Source organism: Pyrgilauda ruficollis, unplaced genomic scaffold (assembly GCF_017590135.1).
Source record: "Pyrgilauda ruficollis isolate IOZ18807 unplaced genomic scaffold, ASM1759013v1 scaffold44, whole genome shotgun sequence".
Lineage (NCBI taxonomy): Eukaryota > Metazoa > Chordata > Aves > Passeriformes > Passeridae > Pyrgilauda > Pyrgilauda ruficollis.
The window spans coordinates 1,808,397-1,828,924 of record NW_024525934.1 but is presented as its reverse complement, the minus strand read 5'-3'; the positions used below and the strand labels follow the sequence as shown (position 1 = coordinate 1,828,924).

General features: G+C 35.2%; 1 protein-coding gene across 1 annotated transcript in view; it reads left to right on the top strand.

Annotated features, from left to right (window-relative positions):
• UGGT2 (UDP-glucose glycoprotein glucosyltransferase 2) overlaps positions 1-20,528 on the top strand; it is a 76,955-nt gene that overhangs the window by 11,637 nt on the left and 44,790 nt on the right. The window contains exons 5-12 of the mRNA XM_041478319.1: positions 4,043-4,217; positions 6,173-6,269; positions 7,354-7,435; positions 9,483-9,583; positions 12,514-12,613; positions 16,392-16,452; positions 19,200-19,291; positions 20,228-20,378. Of these exons, the coding sequence (XP_041334253.1) occupies positions 4,043-4,217; positions 6,173-6,269; positions 7,354-7,435; positions 9,483-9,583; positions 12,514-12,613; positions 16,392-16,452; positions 19,200-19,291; positions 20,228-20,378 (859 nt within the window). The remainder of the gene's footprint in view (positions 1-4,042; positions 4,218-6,172; positions 6,270-7,353; positions 7,436-9,482; positions 9,584-12,513; positions 12,614-16,391; positions 16,453-19,199; positions 19,292-20,227; positions 20,379-20,528) is intronic.

Genomic DNA, 20,528 nt, shown 5'->3' with positions numbered 1-20,528 from the left:
CTTGGCACAGGAGTAGAAGAGGAGTCTATCTCATAGACAGGGCATAGAAAGGTATAACTTTTCCTCACCTCTTCCTGGATTTTCTGCCTATCAACCCTTTCTGCAGTTTTTTTTCTGTGGTAGCTAACATCAGTCCAGAATTAGTTTGAGCTCTGAAATAAAAAGTGTAGAACCTGTCAAAATACCAGTAACAGAATAATGAAAATGTAATGTTTAATCTCAGTTTTAAAAAAGATATTATAAAGATATTCTTTTATGGGGTTTTAAGACCTTTGTGTAATTTTTTTTTCTTTTTTCCCCTCCCTGCAATGGTCACCATGATACACATTAGTGTTCATACCCTCAGCCACTTCATGAAGATATGCAGAGCTGAAAGATTATTTAGTAGGGTGTATTTGTTGGATTTTGCTTTCTGTCAAATATAAATTGACGGGGGGGGGGGGGAGGAAGAATCCTGAAAACCTATAAATTTGTTTCTTTGAGGGTTGGCTGCTTCTGAAAATAATTTTGTATTCTACAGGTGTGATTTCTGGTGTATTCTAAGTCCATTGATACAATTACAACCTACTAAATAATTGTCTTTTGTTTATTCCATAGCCAAGGTTTCTATAAAAGCAGCTCACTGTCTAGGTTACAGTATCTCATTTTTACCAATTATATTCTTCTAAAAAATGTCTTTGTTTCCTAGATAAAAGCCAAAATATACTACAGATAATTTTATATGTTGCTGAATTTGTGTGGTGGCCGTGTATTAAGGCATCACGAGACCATAATATTTTATTGCAATGTCTGAATATAGTAAACTCGTAAAGCAATTAACTGGATTCAGCACATTGTCCTCTCTGGAGATATTATTTCCAAATTTACAAAATTCTGGAAAATCACAATAATAAACAATAGAATCCTGAATTATTTAGAATTGAGAGAGTTAGACTTGTAAAAATCATTAAGGACTTGCAACAAAACTGAAGTTTCTTTATTAAATTGGTCTTCTATTTTCAGTAACTTTGCAATCAGTCATATCACACCATTCAGAGTTGGAGGGACAAAATCTTGATAAATTTTCCCTCCTTCTCACCACCCCAAAAGTAGTTGTGTCACTCAAATATTTAGAGTCCGTGGAGCTAAACTCTGAGAAAAACATGTTCACATTCACATGTCCAGGTAATTGTTCCCACTGTTAGTGCCATTGGTACTCTGGGTAGCAGATGCTTCTCCTCTTCTTTGTTTTCTACCAGGTGAACAAGTGATATAAGGGACAGCGTGCTGCATCAGAACTGGTTGCTGTAAACCAGTCATTGTTTTTCTGCCTTTTCATAGAAGAGATATTTTTGACTTTTTGATTCTTTTTATATTTCAAAGTATTTTTCTCTGTGTTTCATTCTATGTCTTGTGTCTGTCATGACTCTTCCAGTTCAGCCAGGCCATTTAGGCTATGCTTTCAGTTTTTCACTATATTTGGATGACGATGCTAGAAATGTTCTGATTTTAGGGACTGATAATTTCAAATTTCACTGGAGGAGAAAGAAGAGGCTGCAGCATTCTTTTTGTGTAGATTCATCATCTCAACCCAACATTCAGGAAGTCTCAGGCTCTTTGAACTAAGGAGAGCCCAAATATTCTGCATGTCAAGGTTAAGGTTTTGCTTCATTCAGTCCTTTATGCAAAGCAACTGTGATTGTCTTTTGCATTTTCAGCCATGTTGCAATGGTCTGTGTAGGTCTAATTGGAAAGACTTTGTGTGAAGGTGCAGTGGCTCCAGAGCTCAAGGGCTCTGGGCACGTCAAAGAACACGTGGTTAAATGGTTGGGATTGCTTATCTTGCTAGCTGTCCAAAACACAACACTAAGGTTTCTGGGGCTGTCACTGTGAAGAGCAGAACCATTAACAGAAGTCACATTTTGCTCAAAACAATCAGTACCTTACATTTGTCAGTACATGTTTGCTGTGTTCTATCCCATTGCTTCTGCATCCTGTCCTGGGTACTATCTAGACAAGCATATAGTTGCCTGTACTACCCTAGTAACTGATTAGCAAGTGCCAAACTCCACATCTGTTTAATTTTTTTATCAATTTATTTTCATCTGCCCAGCTGTTCTTCCTTGTCTTTCAGGCAGCCTTCTTATGAGCATCTCTTATGGCAGGAAATTAATCACCTTTCAGTTCTAAGAGCAGGAGAATCATTTCCTTGTCACTACTATTCAGTGTTGAAGAGAAACAAAGAACAGAGGCTTATCTTGGATTTACAAGGGCTGAACACTTTACTTCTCAACCCAAGGTCATTAGAGGAGCTCTGCGCAGTGTTATTTCATTACAGCACTTAATATTTTCATGAAACATGTTCATTGTGATATGATACTCTCTCTATTCAAGTCATGGCAGCACTCAGTCATCACCTTAGTTGGTTGGTTGAAGTAGAATAGATAAAGTTAGTTAGAAAAAAGAAGGTCACTTGGTTGAGGTCTTCCACCCTCTCCATGAAAGTGGCAGCTTTTGTCTCTCTGGTTATGAGAAGGAAGCTGCGCACGTCACATCCCACACGTATGCTTTTATTAGGGTAAATCTGGATCAGTTCTTCCACAGAGGTTACTCATTCAAGAGTTGTTTCCTGGTGTCTTCTTATTGCAAAAGTTCCATACCTTCTTGGTGATTTCTCACCGGCAGCTCCTCGCAGTACTGACTCCTTTTTCCTCGCAGCATAGCCAACAAACTAACTTCTTGACCAGCCAACCTACTCTTTTACAATACCCATCCTAATTGGATCTAGCTGTGGCTTATTAAGGGCAGACGTGTTCCTAATTCTTGATAATTAGTGCAGCTGTAGCTCCTTAGGGGTGAAGTTACCTTCATCACTATCTCTATTCTCCGACTTTCCATCCATCCACAGTTTCAGACTCCCGGATCTCACCTATTTGGTCTGCCTTGTCCTGTGATAGTAGTGGGACGGCTTGCCTGATACTGCTGTGATACCCGACTACCTGCACCCAAGTTAATTCTTAAACTGGGCCCCTCTTATTTCTGCCTTACAAATGAGGTCCTCAATTGCATACCCACCAAACTTACATGGGGCATTGATGTTAAAACCCTGAGTAACCTCATACAGATTGCTCCTGCTTGAAATGAGCGTTTGCAGCACATTACCTCCAAAGGTTACCTTTGTAAATTATTCTGTGGTTTTTTACATTGAATATGTTCGAAAGGTCTGCATCACAGAAACTGTGGTGTTCTGCTCACACCTTTCGAGTATGGCTCTTCAGTGAGTGTCTACCACACACAGTTCTGTACTGTGTGTTGAGTTAGAGTTTCTTAGCTTGTCTTGGGCATGCTTGGAGAGAGTTTACTGGTCTTTTGATTGTCAGTGCAAAGGCAGCTTTGAAAAAGCGTGCTCATCAATAATTAGTACCTTGAGTATATTACTCAATCATATCCTCTGTTACTTCTCCATCTTTCCCAGGTTTTATTCAAAAGATGTCTTTATTCATCTAAGAAATCATTGCAGCATAACTTTTCTAGTCCTGGTTTTCAATTAGAAGGGTAGGTAGGTAGTCAAAATTTGCAAAATTAGCTAAATTAACAGAGCCTGATGGTTTCAAAATAGTATAACCCCATTTAGTTTCCAGATGTGTTGACAGCTTTCTCAAACTTCACAGAATCTCCCTCTGCTACTCTGTTACTCACTGACTGCTCTGTGCATCTCCGATAGATGTAATGTATCATTCAAATTAAAAGTTTCAAGCTTTTACCGATGTACAAAATCTCCAAGTGCTATGCTTTTCATATGCTTTGTGTTGTGATTTGATAAAATATGTTTCAGTTATTTATAGCTGATGCTGATTTTTTCAGTTTCTTATACTTTAATTTGTGAATTTGTTGTTGGGTTTGTTTGTGAGCAATCATGCTTATTTTGTGATGATTTTAGCATGATTTGTATATTTTGGCATATAAACACTTACTAGTTTTTTTAATTATGAAGTAGAAAAACTGCCACTGTTTTAATTAATTTTCTGACTTCATAATATCACCATTATTTGTTTTAAAACAGACCCAGGCCATATCTTTTTAAGGGAGACCATAAATTCCCAACTCTCAAAGAGGATGGCCCAGTGGTTATTCTATATGCAGAAATGGGTACAAGAGACTTTGTCAGATTCCACAAGATTTTATCTGAGAAGGCACAAAAGGAGGAAATTGTTTATGTTCTCCGGCATTATGTTCAGGTATGCAATTCAAAACATTGTTTCAGTAAACTGTTAGCATTCTGTCTTTGCTTGGCTTGCTTTTTGACAAAACACTTTTCCTACATGTATTTTTGCGTTTAAATTATGTGCAATACATTTTCTGGTGGTAAAACTCTGTAAGTAAGTAATTCGTCAGATACAAACTATGAGGCCAGGAAAGCATGGTAATGTTACCAATCCTGCATGCAAGCACTGATTGCATTACTGATCTTGAAATACCTCTTTTTTGGTTTTATGCCTGGTTTTTGTACAGTGTAAGATCTCAGGCGAATCTCGGTGCAGCAGGCTGAACATATTAGTAACGAGAATTAGAAAAATGGAAAGTAGAGAATCAAACTGAGAAATTACCAATTATATTTTTTATGTATTCTCCATGTAATTTCATGTTCACTGAGATACAGCAGCATGAACTATCGTGGCAAACATCATTGACCAGTTAAAAAATGTTTGTGTGCCATAGTGTCTCTATTTGAAACATCATGTTTCTGAATTCTTAACTTACTCTTCTACCCAACACAAAACAAGGGGAATAAACACAAAAAAAGGAAAATACCAGTACATGGACCTGTATTGTCCCCAGTTTTGATTATTGGAAGGCTTTTGTGATTTATATTCAAAGTACAGCTCTTAAATTGTGTGACTAATCTGAGAATAATCTGATGGAGTGAGAGGTTGCTGTGATTTTTGTAGACCAGGAATTTCGGGGAGATGAGATACGTAGTTTGCAGATGACTTTGAGTTGTTTGCTCACAGTAATGAAATAGAGAATCTGAGGAACCCAAGTCTTGAATTCAAAGTTGTATGAGGTTTAGTTTTTAATGAACTTTGTTCTTTTATTTCAATGAAATGCCTACTTGCATATTAAATGTCTCATTGCTCTGTCTGGCTTATGCATCATGGTCTCCCCAAATGTGTGTTGTCTTCTTGCCTGCACCTTTTCTCTCTTCAGACCTCTCTTCCCTTTTCTTCCTTCCTCACAACCTCCACTTTTGTTCTTTGGTACATACTGGGATGGCTTCTCTCTCCTTTTTTACATTAAATAACAGAAGAGGGAACATTGATAACAGAAGAGGTACGGTCTTTCTTCTGTCTCTTTCTTTTTTTAACCAGTATTGCTGCAACTATTTATGGAGTGCTCTCTGTTCCCTCTGCCTTGAGTTTTGCTTGGAGGATGGACAGAGAAGCCTCCCAGCCCTGCTGGGTTTTCACTTGTAGTCTGGAGGATTCTCAGTACAGAATGGTTCTTAGAAATTGCAAACTAAAGCTCAAAAGGCTTTCAAGAAATTGCTGCTGTGCATGTGCAAATTGCATTTTGAAAAGGGGATTTGCATACATTTGTGTCAAATTGGGACATGTATTCTGAAATAAGTATGTTTTGTGTAATTACACTATTGAATGTCAAACTTCCACTCCAAAGTTAGAAATAGCTGTTGTTTGTTTTTAGTAAGTGGCAACCTGTTTTTCACAGTGCTACTTTAATACATTTTGTTAATACTCCTTGCAGAAAGTGATTAATTGTTTTATCAAACTTCTTTAAAGAGTACGTCTGATGCAAAAATAGAGTGTTTCCTCTTAACATCCTGGATGTCTGGCAACATTACAAAGAAATGAGTATCAGCTGAAAATGTGAATTGTGAGGCATCAATAATTGTGTAGAGTGCTATGAGCTGTGCCTGTTCTTGTCACTCTTCAAGTATTGTGTGGAGACTACAATTTTGACCGGCCTTTCTGTGATTTGCAGGAGATAAAGGACATTGTCACCTTCTTTTACATGCCTTCTCAGTGGACTGCCAATATGTCTCACACTTTGAATTGAAAGATGAATTTAAGTAATGACTTAAATGTCACAACATTTTAAAGTTATAATATTAGCTGTTGTTAATCTCCTTTAAATACATTTTTTTTTCTTCTGTTAAAATAATATTGTCAAGCAGAAACCAAATTCCAGGAAAATGTATTTATCTGGATATGGTGTGGAATTGGCAATAAAGAGTACAGAATATAAAGCAGTAGATGACACACAGGTTAAAGGTATGTGGGTTTTTTAATTGATTTGATATCTTGCTGGAGATACTATTGAAATGCATTAAAATCTTCAGTTTGTAAAATATTCAGTCATTAATGTTTTGAAGGTTATACTTAATTTCTGTCTACAGAAGGAAATCTCAGGTATTAGGAACTAAGAAATCAAAATACATGAGAACATTTGTAAAGATCTGTGCTTAGGACACAATTAGGACCAATTATCCTATTATGTTAGGATCAATTTTCTAACTGCTAATTGCTGTTTTCAATGGCTCTTCAAAACACAATCTGGTCTTCTTCCTCTCAGTAATTTTTAGATAGTTTGCCTTTGTACTTCAGTTACTTTATGATTGTTGGTATCATTCATATTCTAATGGCTACAGTATCTACACATTAGTGTTTCAGGGCTGAGGGTTTTTTTTTTTTCTGAATTTCTGTGGAAATACTTTCACAGTATTCTGTAGGAAAGATGTGATGTACTATAGAATTTGGACTGGTGCACATTACAATGTATTGAAATAAGACATTTACTGTAGAAAGTAACTACAGCATGGGGACACAGATATTACTTTGCAGGGACATTCACAAGATTAAAGGAAAGTTAACTCTTCTTTCGTAAGACTAAGGTTTAATGACCTTTGAGCCATGTCAAAAAATAGTTTAGGTTTTTTTAAGGGGAAGAAGCTGATCTATGATTTACATCAAATGCCAGCTGGAGATTCAAGGGCTTTAAGGTCATCAGGATTTTCAAGTGTAAATCTGGTAGTAGTTGACTGATGAGAGTTATACCTTATCATTTAATCAGACTGAGAAATGGCTGTTTTGGGAGGTGAACTGTTAAACCACACCTATTTAATTTTATATAAAAATTGGTACCACTGAATGAATTATATTAAAAATTAATTTTAATGTTGCAAAGTTCTGTAGAGTAATTAATTTGGATTCCAAAATATGTAAGTATAAATTGAATTAAAACTACATCTGGGGATGAAACTTTGTGATTGTATGTTTCTGTTAACTGTTTTATAATTCATAAAAACATAATACTACAATAACTTTCTTGGTTTATATTGTCTACTATTGTCTATAGGAGCAAATGAGACAAAAGAGGAGGAAGATGAGGAAGAGGAGGAGGAAAGTGATGTCCAAGGATTTCTCTTTGGCAAATTAAAGTGAGTTGATATAAGTTATAATTAAACTTTTACATTTGTTTCTGGAACCTCAACCAGCTGGGTTTTGTTGGAAAGTACTTAGTTTGGTGGAAATTATGATTTTTTTTTATTTTTATGTCTTGTGAACATAAAGATGCAATGGTTGATTATTCTGTTAATTTCAATGTATTGCTTTTAGTTTTCTAATCATCTTACAATGTATACAGTGAACTTTTAAAATTAAAAATGTCTGCCTAGGCAACACTAACAAAAACTTAGAGCCTTGTGATTTCACATTTGTTAGATAATTAGAATCAAATTGTTGGTCTTCAGAATGCAAGAATAGCACAAGAAATCCAAACACGTGCTGTATCTCCATAAGTGGCTTTTAAGAAGGATAGTAATGGATTTCATAGAGTTAAGGAGTGATACTTGTAGGAAGATGGGCTTATTTCAGATACCATCTCATTCTGGAGTTTGTGAGTTTGTATTATCTTCCATCAGGAACTCTTATCTCCAAGCTGCAATCTGTTATCTCCAAGCTGCAATCTGTTAAATGAAATTGAATGTTACCCTACTAAGCACTCCTTCCAGTCCTCAGCTGGATTCATTTTGTGGTATCAGTCATCTAAAGTGCTTCCCTTTTCCTGTAACAGATCCATGTCGTGGATCATAAATATTTTTCTTCAGCAAAATACCTCAAGGTTGTGGGTCTTCTCTAGATGTCATTCTCTCATTATTTAAAACAAAAAGTAAACTTGTTTGCAAATATTGTCACTAAACTGTAAATCTCAGAGTTCAGAGCTGCTAATTCTGTCTAAATTCTTGGGAGCCCATCCCCTGCCTTCCTGCCTTTTTGCTCTCAAACATGTTGAGGTAGAAGTGCACTCAGATCTTGAGACTTCCCTGTTGTTTCACCTATACATCTGAGACTATGCACAGCAGGTAATACCAAATACTTATGCCATATCCTTATCTGAGCTTTTTTTTCTTCTTGTGTTTTGTTAGGTTTAGCTGTACTTAGTCTCTTGATTCTCCACTGTGACTGATTTGTGAAGCTGTCATATAATTCTATCTTTTTGACATTGTTTGTAGATTCATTGGGTTTTTTTCTCTTCTCCTTTTCATGCAGGAGGTGAAATAGATGTTTCAGTAGTCTGTAAATTGTCCCTCTGTTACAGCCATGTCAAAAGTTTTACTTTTCTCAGCTATGAAATAGTTATGAATGTAAGCACAAGACATAAAATGTTCAGAAATTTAATGGAGAATTTTTTCAAGCATATCTTATAGCAGGCTGAAATATTTGTCCTCAAAACTTCTTTGCCTACCTATTATGTTGTCAAAACAAATAGCTGAGCTTTTGTGTACCATATTCTTGAGCTCTGACAGATTATTTGTTTGCTCAGTAGATTGATTTTGTCAGTGCTGTGAATTTATAAAACATGTTCTCAACATTGTATTGCCTATACCTCTTGTGGTTAATGCCACAAAGAGTGCATTCAGTTACAGTCAATATGTAGTACAGTTAGTTATACATCATCCTATAGTAAGTTAAATAAACAGTTACCTGTATGACATGTTAATACTGTCCCATCTTTGACTTCATTTATTCCATCTAAATTTATGTGGCAGGTTTTGAGACAGATCACTACAAAATAAGTGAACTGCTGATACTTAGTAAGAATCTCTTTACAGAGGGAGTTGTCAAGCATTAGGACAGGCTGGCCAGGAAAGTGGTTGAGTTGCTATGCCTGGGTAGATGTGGCACTTAGGACATAGTTTAGTGGTGGACTTGACAGTGGTGGCCAAATGGTTGGACTTAAGGACCTTAAGAGTTCCTTTCTGACCTAAATGATTCTATGATTCTCTTTAACTGGGGTTTAGCCCTCAGAAATCACCTTTTCTCACCCAAAATCCGTATTTTTGTTTCAATTTGTTTCAATGAATTAAAGTTCGTTCTTGGTTGTTATCCTAAGAATACAGTATTAGCTGTGAGCAGTACTAGGGATAAGAGCAGACATTGATGGATATAATTGATTGTTTTTTGTAATAAAATGTTTCATTGTAGACAAATGCATCCTAATTTGAAAAACAATCTGATGGAGTTTAAAAAACATCTAATTGAAACTACTAACAACATGGAACCACTGAAGGTTTGGGAGATGCAGGGTATGTATTGCATTTTATTTTTAATTAACACAATACTCTAATATTTCTTTTGTTATTTTAATGTATTGACATTATGATAAAAGCTTCTTTTAAAAGAAGAGATATAATTTCATGAAAAGTCTTTAATACCTCAAGTATTTAAAAGCCATGTGCTGATACCTTGTATTTGTATGCTAGAAATTCAAGGAACATTGAAGTAATTTTATAAGATGGAGAGATATATTGCCTGTTTTTCTGCCTGATGTATCATCTCAGGTATTAAAACTTGTTTTAGATACTTTTTTTAGAGGTCAGGCAAAAGATACAATTTTGACATGACTGCTGGGTTGGGATGAAATACATGTTAGGACAGCTTGTTTCCTTTAATTTATAAATTTTATCAGTGTACTGGAGTTCACGCAGATGCATTTTTTAAAGATAATATCAAGTGGAAGAACATGCTTTTGAAAGCTTTCCTGTAGAAAAGGAAAACAAATACATTGATTGCTAAAGCTTGAGTGCTGATGACTTGCAGGACATACTGTAGCTTGAATTAAATATAAATCTCTCATAAAATGTAACAACATTCAAGTTTATGCAAGTAAATTTCCCCCCTTACAGTCTTCAGCTTTAGAGGACAACCTGATCAAAATTGGTTTGCCTATATATTAGTGCAGTGAAGGAGACTGAGCAATCATCTGGGCTTCAGTTTCTTTTGGGACTCTGATGTTACAGAGCTTGCTAGCAATGTCCAGTCTGATATTAGCTGTGTGAGATAATTGTAGTTCACTTGCAGTCTTTTATCAATGAAGTTCAGCTGCAGGATTTATCTTTGTCTAAAATTAAAAACAATTGAAAATATTGCTTTAAAGTTCTCTTGAGAAATCTCTTGCATTGGAAAAAAGGAAAAGAAAATAATGGTTTGGACTATTTTTCTTTTTGTGTGTGATGGAATGCCACTTGGCTGATATTAAAGCTGAAGCAGCCATGAAACTTCAAACCCTTTAATGTCCTCCTTCAAAAGACAGTACAAGCTCTCTGTTTAGTGGTGGTCTTCTCTGTGGTGTTATGGCTACATATATAAAAAAGGAAACTGGTGCTGCTCCCCAAGAAACCAGTTCTTAAAGTTGAAAATAGTTAAGTGTTGGGATGCTGTTAATTTATGTCAGGAAAACTTGTACTGGTTTATGGTGCAGTCTTCAGCCCCCACATTTTTTGGTGCAGTTGTTTTGATACCCTTACTGCTGACATGACAGGGTGTTTTCTCTAGTTCATTCTTAATGACTAATTATAGTGGCTGAATTAATGGCTCAGCTTCTCTCTGATTTCCTTTAATTAGCTTCAAAGTAAAAATCTAGCTAAATTTAAGCAAAACTACTTCAGCTATAGGGCATACTTCTATTTATAAATGAACCTAAACACCATTCAAGAGTTGTCTTTCAAGAGCTTTTATATTTTAGGTAAGTAATTAGTAAGTACTTTTTCCTCAAGGTGCCTTACACTGCGCTCTCAGCTGTGTTAGGATGCTGCAAAGGGAGGTCTCTAAGTGGCAGCCCTGACCAGAGATAACCAAGGAGGTAAAAAGATGTAGTTGGCCTCACTGGTATTTGAATATTTGGATCCTAGCTGTTCAGCATAAAATGGAAATTATTAACAATTTATGAAGGGTATTAAGTGTATGACCCAAGTTTAAAGCTTCCTCACTGTCTGCAGTAACAGCAGCAACTGGGTGTTGTTGCTTCAACAGATCACAATTTATATGCCTGTTGAAAGGGTCCTGAAACCTACTTACAAGAGTGATTTCTTTTCTTGTTAAAAGTATTAAGAAATAGAAGTTGACATTCCACCTCTTGTTCACCTATTTTTGTCATCCAAGAAGTATCTTATCAGGCTAAACTAGGAATGTCTTACTCACTTTGATTTGGCCTTCCTTTTTTTTTAAATTCCTAATAGCTTCAAGAAGATGGTGCAAGCTTTTACTAGGCAGCGTCCTCTTTGTCTTTCTGGCCAGCACTTTTTACTGTATGTGGCATCAGCTTTCCTCAAACTGAATAGTCTGAGGCTTTCAGTTTTTGTTTAAACATGTTAACTGGAAAGTTCTGAGGAAAAAGTATCACTGTATGAGTTAGTTATGCAGATGTATACAAGGTGTATGGAAGCATCTAGTATAATACTGATTAGTATGATACTCATTAGTACCAAAATTGGATGTCCTAGTCTTACATGTCAAAATTTGTCACATTCAAATTAGATTCCAGAGATAGCTAACTGAATTCCATAATTGTTTTTTCAGTGGATAGATAGATTAATTTTAAACTGTCCCATTATCTGAAAATATTTGTTCTGAAAATAAGATCCCTTTAAAAATGTGCTAGGTGTTTATGAGAACTGGAATTCTAGGCTAGTTTGACTTTCCATTTGCGAGTCACCATTTTCTCTGAAGTTGCTGCTCCTTTTGAAAATTGTACAATTCACATGTTCCATGTAGCTTTCTACATTAAATATATTTGTCATCTAAAAAACTTGTGTAGTGCTGGATCTGGAAAGGTCCTGCTCTTGCTCCTGCAGTTATGGGTGTCTGTGGGTTGGTGTCTATCTAGATTTTGGTGTGGTACTACCCTTTTGATGATGGCATAATGACTTGTGATGAATGGTCTGGGCATTTTCAGAATGTTTCTGTAAGTTTAGAAATTGCATATACAATGTGTATATTCAAGAAAGTGAAGCAGAATTCTATAGAAAAGCCTGAATTGAGTATTTCCAACTTTCAGGTGACCAGTTTTTCAACCTTAATAATGTAACTTTCATAATTGTTGAATCAATGACTGAAACATAAAATATGCAAATAGGGAGAATGTGTATATGGAACAGTTTTCTGACTGTAGGCAGTAATGATTGAGTGATATTTCCAGTGATTTTTTTTTTAATTTATTTTTCTTCTCCCATCCTAGATCTTAGTTTTCAAGCAGCTACTCGAATTATGTCTACCCCTGTTTATGACGCCTTAAAGGTAATGAAAGACATTGCTCAGAACTTCCCAATAAGAGCCAGGTATGGTATTTAAGCTTTTTTTTTTTTTTTTCAGATGCTATTTTTATGTTTGCATTTGACTGTAATGGCAGTAATGCAGATTTATATCCAAATCCTGCAGTCACATATTCATGTTTGACAGCTTGCTAGATGGATTCCAGGCCATTTCATTGAGTAGAAGATAACTCCAGGGAGAGCTCATGATCAGCCTCTTAAATGTTTCCTGTCTGATGCAGGAGATCCCATGAGGACATGCTAATCATTACTTGAGGCACTTAGTCCTCATGGATTTCACTGGACTGATATTTTCCCAGGTGAAAACTTCTGTTGAATTAGTAGCAGAACTAGTCACAGTGGAAGAGGCAAAATACCAATAAATTTTGTGGGGATCCACACACATTAGTTCTAACCACAATGTTGCTGTCGAGATTGGATCCTGGCTGTTGTATGGTAGTGTTCTTACTGGGGAAGATCTGTCTTCCATAACAGATTACTAAATAAAAATTCAAAAGAAATATTAAATAAATGGACATGTCCTGATTTTAGCTATCCAAATATGAAAAATTGTTCTTCCTGTAAGCCAGTAGTATTGTAATTCCTTGAGAAATGCTTTTCTTCATACTTACTAAGTTCTTCATGTAATCCTATCAGCAATATTTTCTTGAATTACTGAATTAAATGTGATGCTAAATAGGGTTCTTAACGCAGTGTGCTTTCACATTTTGCCACTCTTGTTTAATTATCACAGTATTTCATTGTCACCCCTGATTATCTGTTGGAGAAAATCTACACCATAATGGAAATACTACCATTGTAACATCTTGTGTCAAGGAAGCAAAATGCCTTTTAAAATGCCTGAAGCATAATTATTATGAAATAGTATGGTATAAGTTTGCACTTAGATTAGCAATCAGAAAATTCAGCTTTCCAGTAGGAGATAGTGGAAGCGTACATAATGTCAAACTTCAAGTCCAGTTCTGTTCTTTAAAGGACAGGAAAAAAGCCATTTTGAAGTGTGCCAGGTGACATTTAAATCATGGATTTTACAAGTTATTAAATCGTTACATTCCACTTCAACTCCCATTGTGTATTTGTGGCATTAGAGAGCTCAATTTACCTACTCTTCAAGTATTTTCTGGGTAAAAATATAAGAAGACTTTAAAATTATTAAAAGGGGAATCACTGTTTCTGTCCTGCATGATTTATTGTAACATTCTAATCTACCATGTTATTTTTAACATGAGAGATTACAAATATTTAAATAATTAAATTTACTAGGTCTGCACTGATAACTTAAAGGGGCATTGTGTAAAAATAGCGCACAGACTAAATTTCATTAATAGTCTAATCATGCTTAACCTGATGAATCAAAATACTAGTTTGGAAAAATAAAAAGAAACCTAGAATAAACAGGAAATCAAGAGATGTTGCTTAGTCACTTTAGATAAACAGCCAATCATTATAATAATAGTATTTTTAAACTGTGTAAGTTTCAGACAGTTTTATATGAAAACAACCATTTTTATTACACAAAATTTGGTTTTAAAAGGCTGTATGCAAATTCTGGAACTGTAGTTATGAAAATAAAATACTGCACATTTCTTAAAAATGGGGTTCCTTAGAGCTTAAAAAAAATTAATATACCATTCCTCTGAAATTTTCTTTCTGAACTACTACCTGTATTTTTGTGTCTCAGTATTTTAAGTTGAAAAGGTTAGTCTGAGATAGATTTTACAAAATGTCATCAGATGCAGACAGTGTACCAGCTGATATATGTCATGGCAACATTTTGATAATTCATTTTATAAGGTATTTTTCATCTTTGATTTGTTACATACTTGTCATATTATTGCATTCTTAAAGAACAGATAAATAAGTATTATAATGCTCTGTTACTTGCTATTTATTAATCATTCACAAGTGTTAACATTATGACCCTGTGAAAGGTTTCCTTTTTTCCCCTCAACATTCAGTACTACATGCATAAAATGACAGAGAATATTTCAACCTTAAGGTGATTCAAGAACATTCCTACATCATGTAGAAAGATAAATAGCATCCATTTACTTTCAGCCAGCACTGTTTTTCTTTAGTTAGAGTCTTTCACTTGACAATTACAAAAGCATCAGTAGAAATTTTGTGAAGATCTGAACAAATTGAACAAAAGTCAGAACTCCAAATGAACAGATGTCTTTCACAGGTATGCCTGTTACCTCAGGTTGGTAGGGTGTCCTTTTCAAGGATCAACCATCACACTTTCTCCATAAAATTATGCTAGAATCCTGCAGTGTCAGTTGCCATGCATGAGCAAGGAGCTGTTTAATGATTCCTTGGGTTGCTTTCCTACTACTAGAACATCTATCTAAAGCTTACCTTTTGCTGATGGATATTTTGCTTCCTTGCTAATGTTGGACCAGCTTTGTATTTTCCTTTCTGTCCTTTTATTATTTTCACTTTTTTTGTTTTATTTTCTGCCTAACTACTCACAGTAGGAGCCATTTGGAAATACACAGGTTGTCATTTTTATCTGTGCATTTTTTATCAATTGAGTATACTTCTGAGAGTTACAGGCCCTACTATTTTAGTTGAGCTCAGCATGATAAAATTCAGATTTTTAAAGTATTTTTGGAACTTTATTTTAGAACTCTCTAATACCAAGCTTGGAAATCATACTGTTTGCTCCTACAGTATGTCTCTTTGGTTGCCTGGAAAACTTGAATAGTTATTTAAAATAAACTGATTTTATGTTTTACTTCTGACATATTGTGAGAAATGTGGAGTATACTAGAAAGATCTCTTCTAAATCAGTTTCTTTAGGGTGGAGATGAGAATTTATATTTTGAAATGCTTTATTTTCCACAAGTTTGAAACTGGTTTAGCAGGATCATTCTCAGTTTGCTTAGTTAACTTTCAGGTTTAAGATGACTCCAGTTTTTCTTGAAGCCCCATACAAATTTGCTAAAACATGTACAGTCCTGTTTTGAAAGAATGTTCATATAGGCAACTAGAATATTTATTTTGGCATTTATCAGGACAGTCAGATTTAGGTTAATATGGTTAGGTTTTTTTAAAACATGGAGACATTTATTTGCCTCTGGAAGTGTTTTATGATAAGCCTGATAATTATAAACTTCACATACAATACACTGTGGCAGGGGAAGATAAAATAGTCTTCCAGAACATTCATCAAAGGTAAAAAAGACAAATCGATGTGTTACCTTCAAAAGATGGAATGACTAAGGAAACTAAAACTTCTGTCTGTCTGTGAATGTTTAACATCTTCAAGGGTCTCTATCTGCAAGTCTCTTTTTTCTGTCTCAGCTAATTTTAAAGTGGTCATTGTTTGCAGGTTTTCCTTGCCTTTGTCCAGACAAATCCATGGCTCTCCATGGTGTAAAATTGAGTACTGTGGAAACCATAATATTAACTTAAAATATGCAAATATGGTATGTATTTAGGTAATAATTTAGATGACCAAACAACTTACTTTTTTATATTATGCATCCAGAAAAACAAGCCATGAGGAAGGATTGAGAGTGGTAAAAAATACATTTATGGTATTACTTCAAAAAACAATTAGCCTGAATCTGAAACAAGGGTTTACTAGAGTAAAACAGAACTATATTTGTCTTAAAAATTCAGTATTTATGATACTGCGTTACTCTTTTTTTAAGACTTAATTACAACATTCTTCCGTTACAGTGCATTGGATGTTTAATTAAAATACCAATTTCATATAAAATAATGCTTTTTAAAAAATACATGGTGGTTGAGTGATAAAAATATTTTATTTTAACAGATCACTTACAAGAGTACCCGTAGACAAGAAAATGCAAAAGGAAATAGAAGAAAACCAGAAGGTTTGTTTTTATTTCTTCCAGTGGACATTTAAACTACGATTGTATTGCTGCTTTTAGAGATTGTTTTACTGTAGCAACTTTCATGGTTTATGTTAGAGAAAAAGAGCCAATTGTTCTAAAAATCTGTTGTGAAACAGGTAACATTTAATTATGTAATTCAAGTATTTCACTTTCTGCTATTTGTGAAACTTTTTCCGTTCTCTCTTTTGGTTTTACAGAATTAGGCAAGGCCAAACAATTTTCATGGAGTTTTGGGTTGAGTCACAGATTGTGTGCTGGGAAAGCAAAATAGGTATCAGTTACTTTTTCTGTGGCTTTGGTGTTGAATCTAAGCCTGCTGCTTATATTATGGTCAGCAAATGTGAACTTTGAGCTTTCCACACTCTCAGAATCACACATGCAGCTTTTCTGCAAGGTGTTTTCAACATCATCTGTGGCAGATGGTGGTTTTGTTTTCATCCTTGATTCACTGCATCTTTTGTGCCTTGTACCGTGTGAGGTGTCCCTGTTCCTGTGATTTTTGACTGATCTGAGATTTCTTCTGAGATGCCACTTAATATTTGTTGAATTCATTATGTTGGTCTCTGTTCAGTTTGGATTTTTTCTTTCAAGTTGAGTGTTGCAGTTAAATGTTAGGCACCATTCTTGTAGGACTGATCATGTGAAATGACATCAATGACTGGTCAAATGAAATGACTGGGAGAAGTAGCTTAAAATTTGGATCTGAAACAAATTACAGGAGGCATGTGTGGTTGGTCAGCTGAATCACTCTTATTATTCCATAAATGTATTAACTACATTAAGAGGATTTTATGCACCTATCACGCTAAGTTTTCATTTCATGTGAGGTCACATCCTTCCTGTAGTCTAAAGGCCTTTAGACAGCTAAAAGCTGAAATTTGTTTCATTAAAGTAAAGAAACTTCCTGAACACTGCTGCTTGAGCACAATAAATTGTCATGTACATTCTTGAACTGCAGTACATCCATCTAGCAGCAGGAGAGATATGATCCCATGCTGTGTGTAACTGGATGATTCCCTCTCAAGATAATGAAAGTTGAATAGGAAATGCAACGGGAGGAAATAAAGTTATTAAAAGTGAAAGACATGTGATGATTTAAGTGTAATGAGTTGATACCTAAGCAAGAAATAGACAAAGAACTGCTATAGATAAAAGAAAAAAATAAAATCTCATTAAACTGAACTCACAACTTGCAATGCAATAATTTGCTGAAGTTTAGCAAGAAAATACTACATGAATATTATCAGCATTAAATTCTAGTGTTGGATGCCTAAATACTCCTTCCATCAACGTTTTTATGACAAAGTCAATGCACTTCTAGACAATCAAATATCTAGCATCAAAATTGTATTAAGAATCTTATCTCTGATTTATGGATATCTATAAGTATCTGAAGGGAGGGTGTCAAGAGGATGGACCCGGCTCTTCTACGTCGTGCTGAGCAATAGGAAAAAAACTGCCTGAGCAATAGGGCAAAAACTGGTATGTGGGGAAGTTTCACCTGAACATGAGGCAGAACTTCTTTACTTTGTGAATGACTGAGCACTGGAACAGATCGCCCGGAGAGGTTGTGGAGTATCCCTCATTGGAGATATTCAGGAATGCATATCTGGACACTATCATGTACAGTGTGCTTTAGGATGACCTTGTTTTGAGAGGGAGGTTTGACCAGATGACACACTGTGATCCCTTCCAACCTTAACCATTCTGCAATTCAGCTCAGTTCTTTTCCTATTTGCATTTCTTACTTACATTTAACTGTGTGAATGTAACCACACTGCTTTACAGAAATCATACCATTTTCAATGTTCTCTCATTTTTGCTCGTTTGTCCAGTTACAGGTTTATATCAGGAGTGATATACAGAGCATGAGTTGCTTGCTGTAGGCATGCTTTTCTTAAAGTGCATTTTTTTGTTCGCATTTACTTTGTTTAGCAAGTGGGTGCTGAATTGGAAAAAAAAATGCATCTTTCTCGTGTCTTTTTTGTGTTTTCTATTTCTGTATTGGGAGTTAAGGCAGATCTGGAAATCTGAGTGCTCCTTGTGTCATGAGTTAGAATATACTACTGCTGTTGCTCCTGTCACTTATCTTGCTGTAGACTGAATGGTGTTGTGCCTCAGAGCTCTATGTAGGAAAATGATAATACATGCTTTACTCCCTAAATACCACCTTCCTTTTGTATTTGCTTGTTGTGGATCTTTTCTTCTTTGCCAAGCAAAGATGCCTTTTCTCATCCGTCTGTGTTCTTGCCATGTTCCCTTTGTTGGACAAGATTTTAAGTTTCTAGTCCGTTTTTCCTAATTCCCGGAAATAATTCAACTACGAGTTTTTCAGAATTGAGAGATATTAAGTCATTGAGAAAGCTGGTTTCAAGTGGAGGGACACACATAAGGTTTCCCGTTGCTGAATGGATATATAGAAATAATTTAAAATCTTACAAGCTGTATTTCTGTATGTGTGTGTTTTCACTTTCTGTTTGTAAACACTGAGAATGTCCTTTTCTCTGCCTTGTACAGGTAGGGTGTTTTCATTTGTATCTGTACATCTGAAGTGTATTAAATAGCACTCATAAAAATGTAGTCATTATTTTTTCCAACACTTAGATAAAAGAAGAAATTGTGTGCAAGAGATTTGATGTGTCTGTTTCACAGAATTGCTTAAAGGTGTTTATATATGTTAGTGTAGGCATGTACCTAAATAAGTAGCAGTACTTTTTACTTTTTAGCATTTCCACGAAACACTTGGAATTCAACCTGGAGAAGCACGTTTGTTTCTAAATGGCCTTCATATTGACCTGGATTTTCAAGATCCCTTTAGGTAAGATGATAACATTTTGTTTGAAGGTCACAGAATTACTAATAATATTGGGGAGTTGTGCTCCTGGTCCTAATCTCACCTGTTGCATTTTGGGGGCAAGGAAGTGTTCCAGTAGGAGGAATACTGATTTACAGTGGTTTTGCTTTGAGTATGGACATTATATAAGTAATTGAGACTAGCCTTTTCTCTTGGAATGTATTTTCTTATTTGCTTATAATTTTACAACTCACCATGTCAATTTAGTTTGGAAATGGAAGGAATCTAACATGTTCTTGTAAAAAGATGTGGAAAGCACTTCATAAAAAAGTAATGCTTTCATAGCCCTGTTACTTAGTAATGAGGAAAATACAGACCTGAAGGCAGTCACAAAGTCTTGCCAGCTGTGTTCTGCTGCGGAGTACTTCAGGGGGTTTTTTATTCTCAAATTTGAACTTTCAGATTGCAGCAAATGTTCCATTGGGTCTTCTGGGAAGTTTTAGGGTGTGGCTGTGTGTTTCCTATGTGCTGAGTTCTGCCATGATAGAGGCTTGGAGTTCGTCTGTGTCTCCATCACTTGTTGTTTGCTTCTCTACTCACTTGCAAAGCTGCTTCTTTGGGTACCCCAGCTTGGATTTCTGCCTCAGGCAGGACAGTGCAGCAAGAAAACTTTCACTCTAGTGTCCTGCCACTTCTCACTAAAGATGGATAAAATTTCTTTGTATAAAATAGGTCTAAATGAATAAAAGAATTGTATAACCTGTTGTAATTATGTTTTGAAATAAGTTAGAGGCATAGTGTTATGAACTGATATTGTTTTTAACATAGGCTGTGGGAGAATATAAGGAGAAAGCATTCCTAAGACTATTAACATGAAAATTGTTTTTGATTTTTAAAATAATTTTTATGTCATGACAAGAAATCTTTGTAGACATTATATACTTTATCTTCCTGAAAAAGCATTTTAGAGACTCTTAAACTGGAAGGAAAAGTGATGCATGGCCTTCATGAACTTGGAATCAAAGGGGAGACCCTGAGTAAATTTATGAGGTTGCATGTACATCCTACAGATAATAATTATGCACTAGATATTCGTCACTCTTCCATAATAGTAAGTAACTAAAGTTGGTTTTTTTTTTGAGATTACATCTTTGATAATTCTTTTTTTTACTGCAGTTGAAATACTCTGCATAAGGCCATATATCAGTTAGCTTTTTAAAATGTTTTCAAGGGTAATATCCCTTCAATATTTTGAGTAATT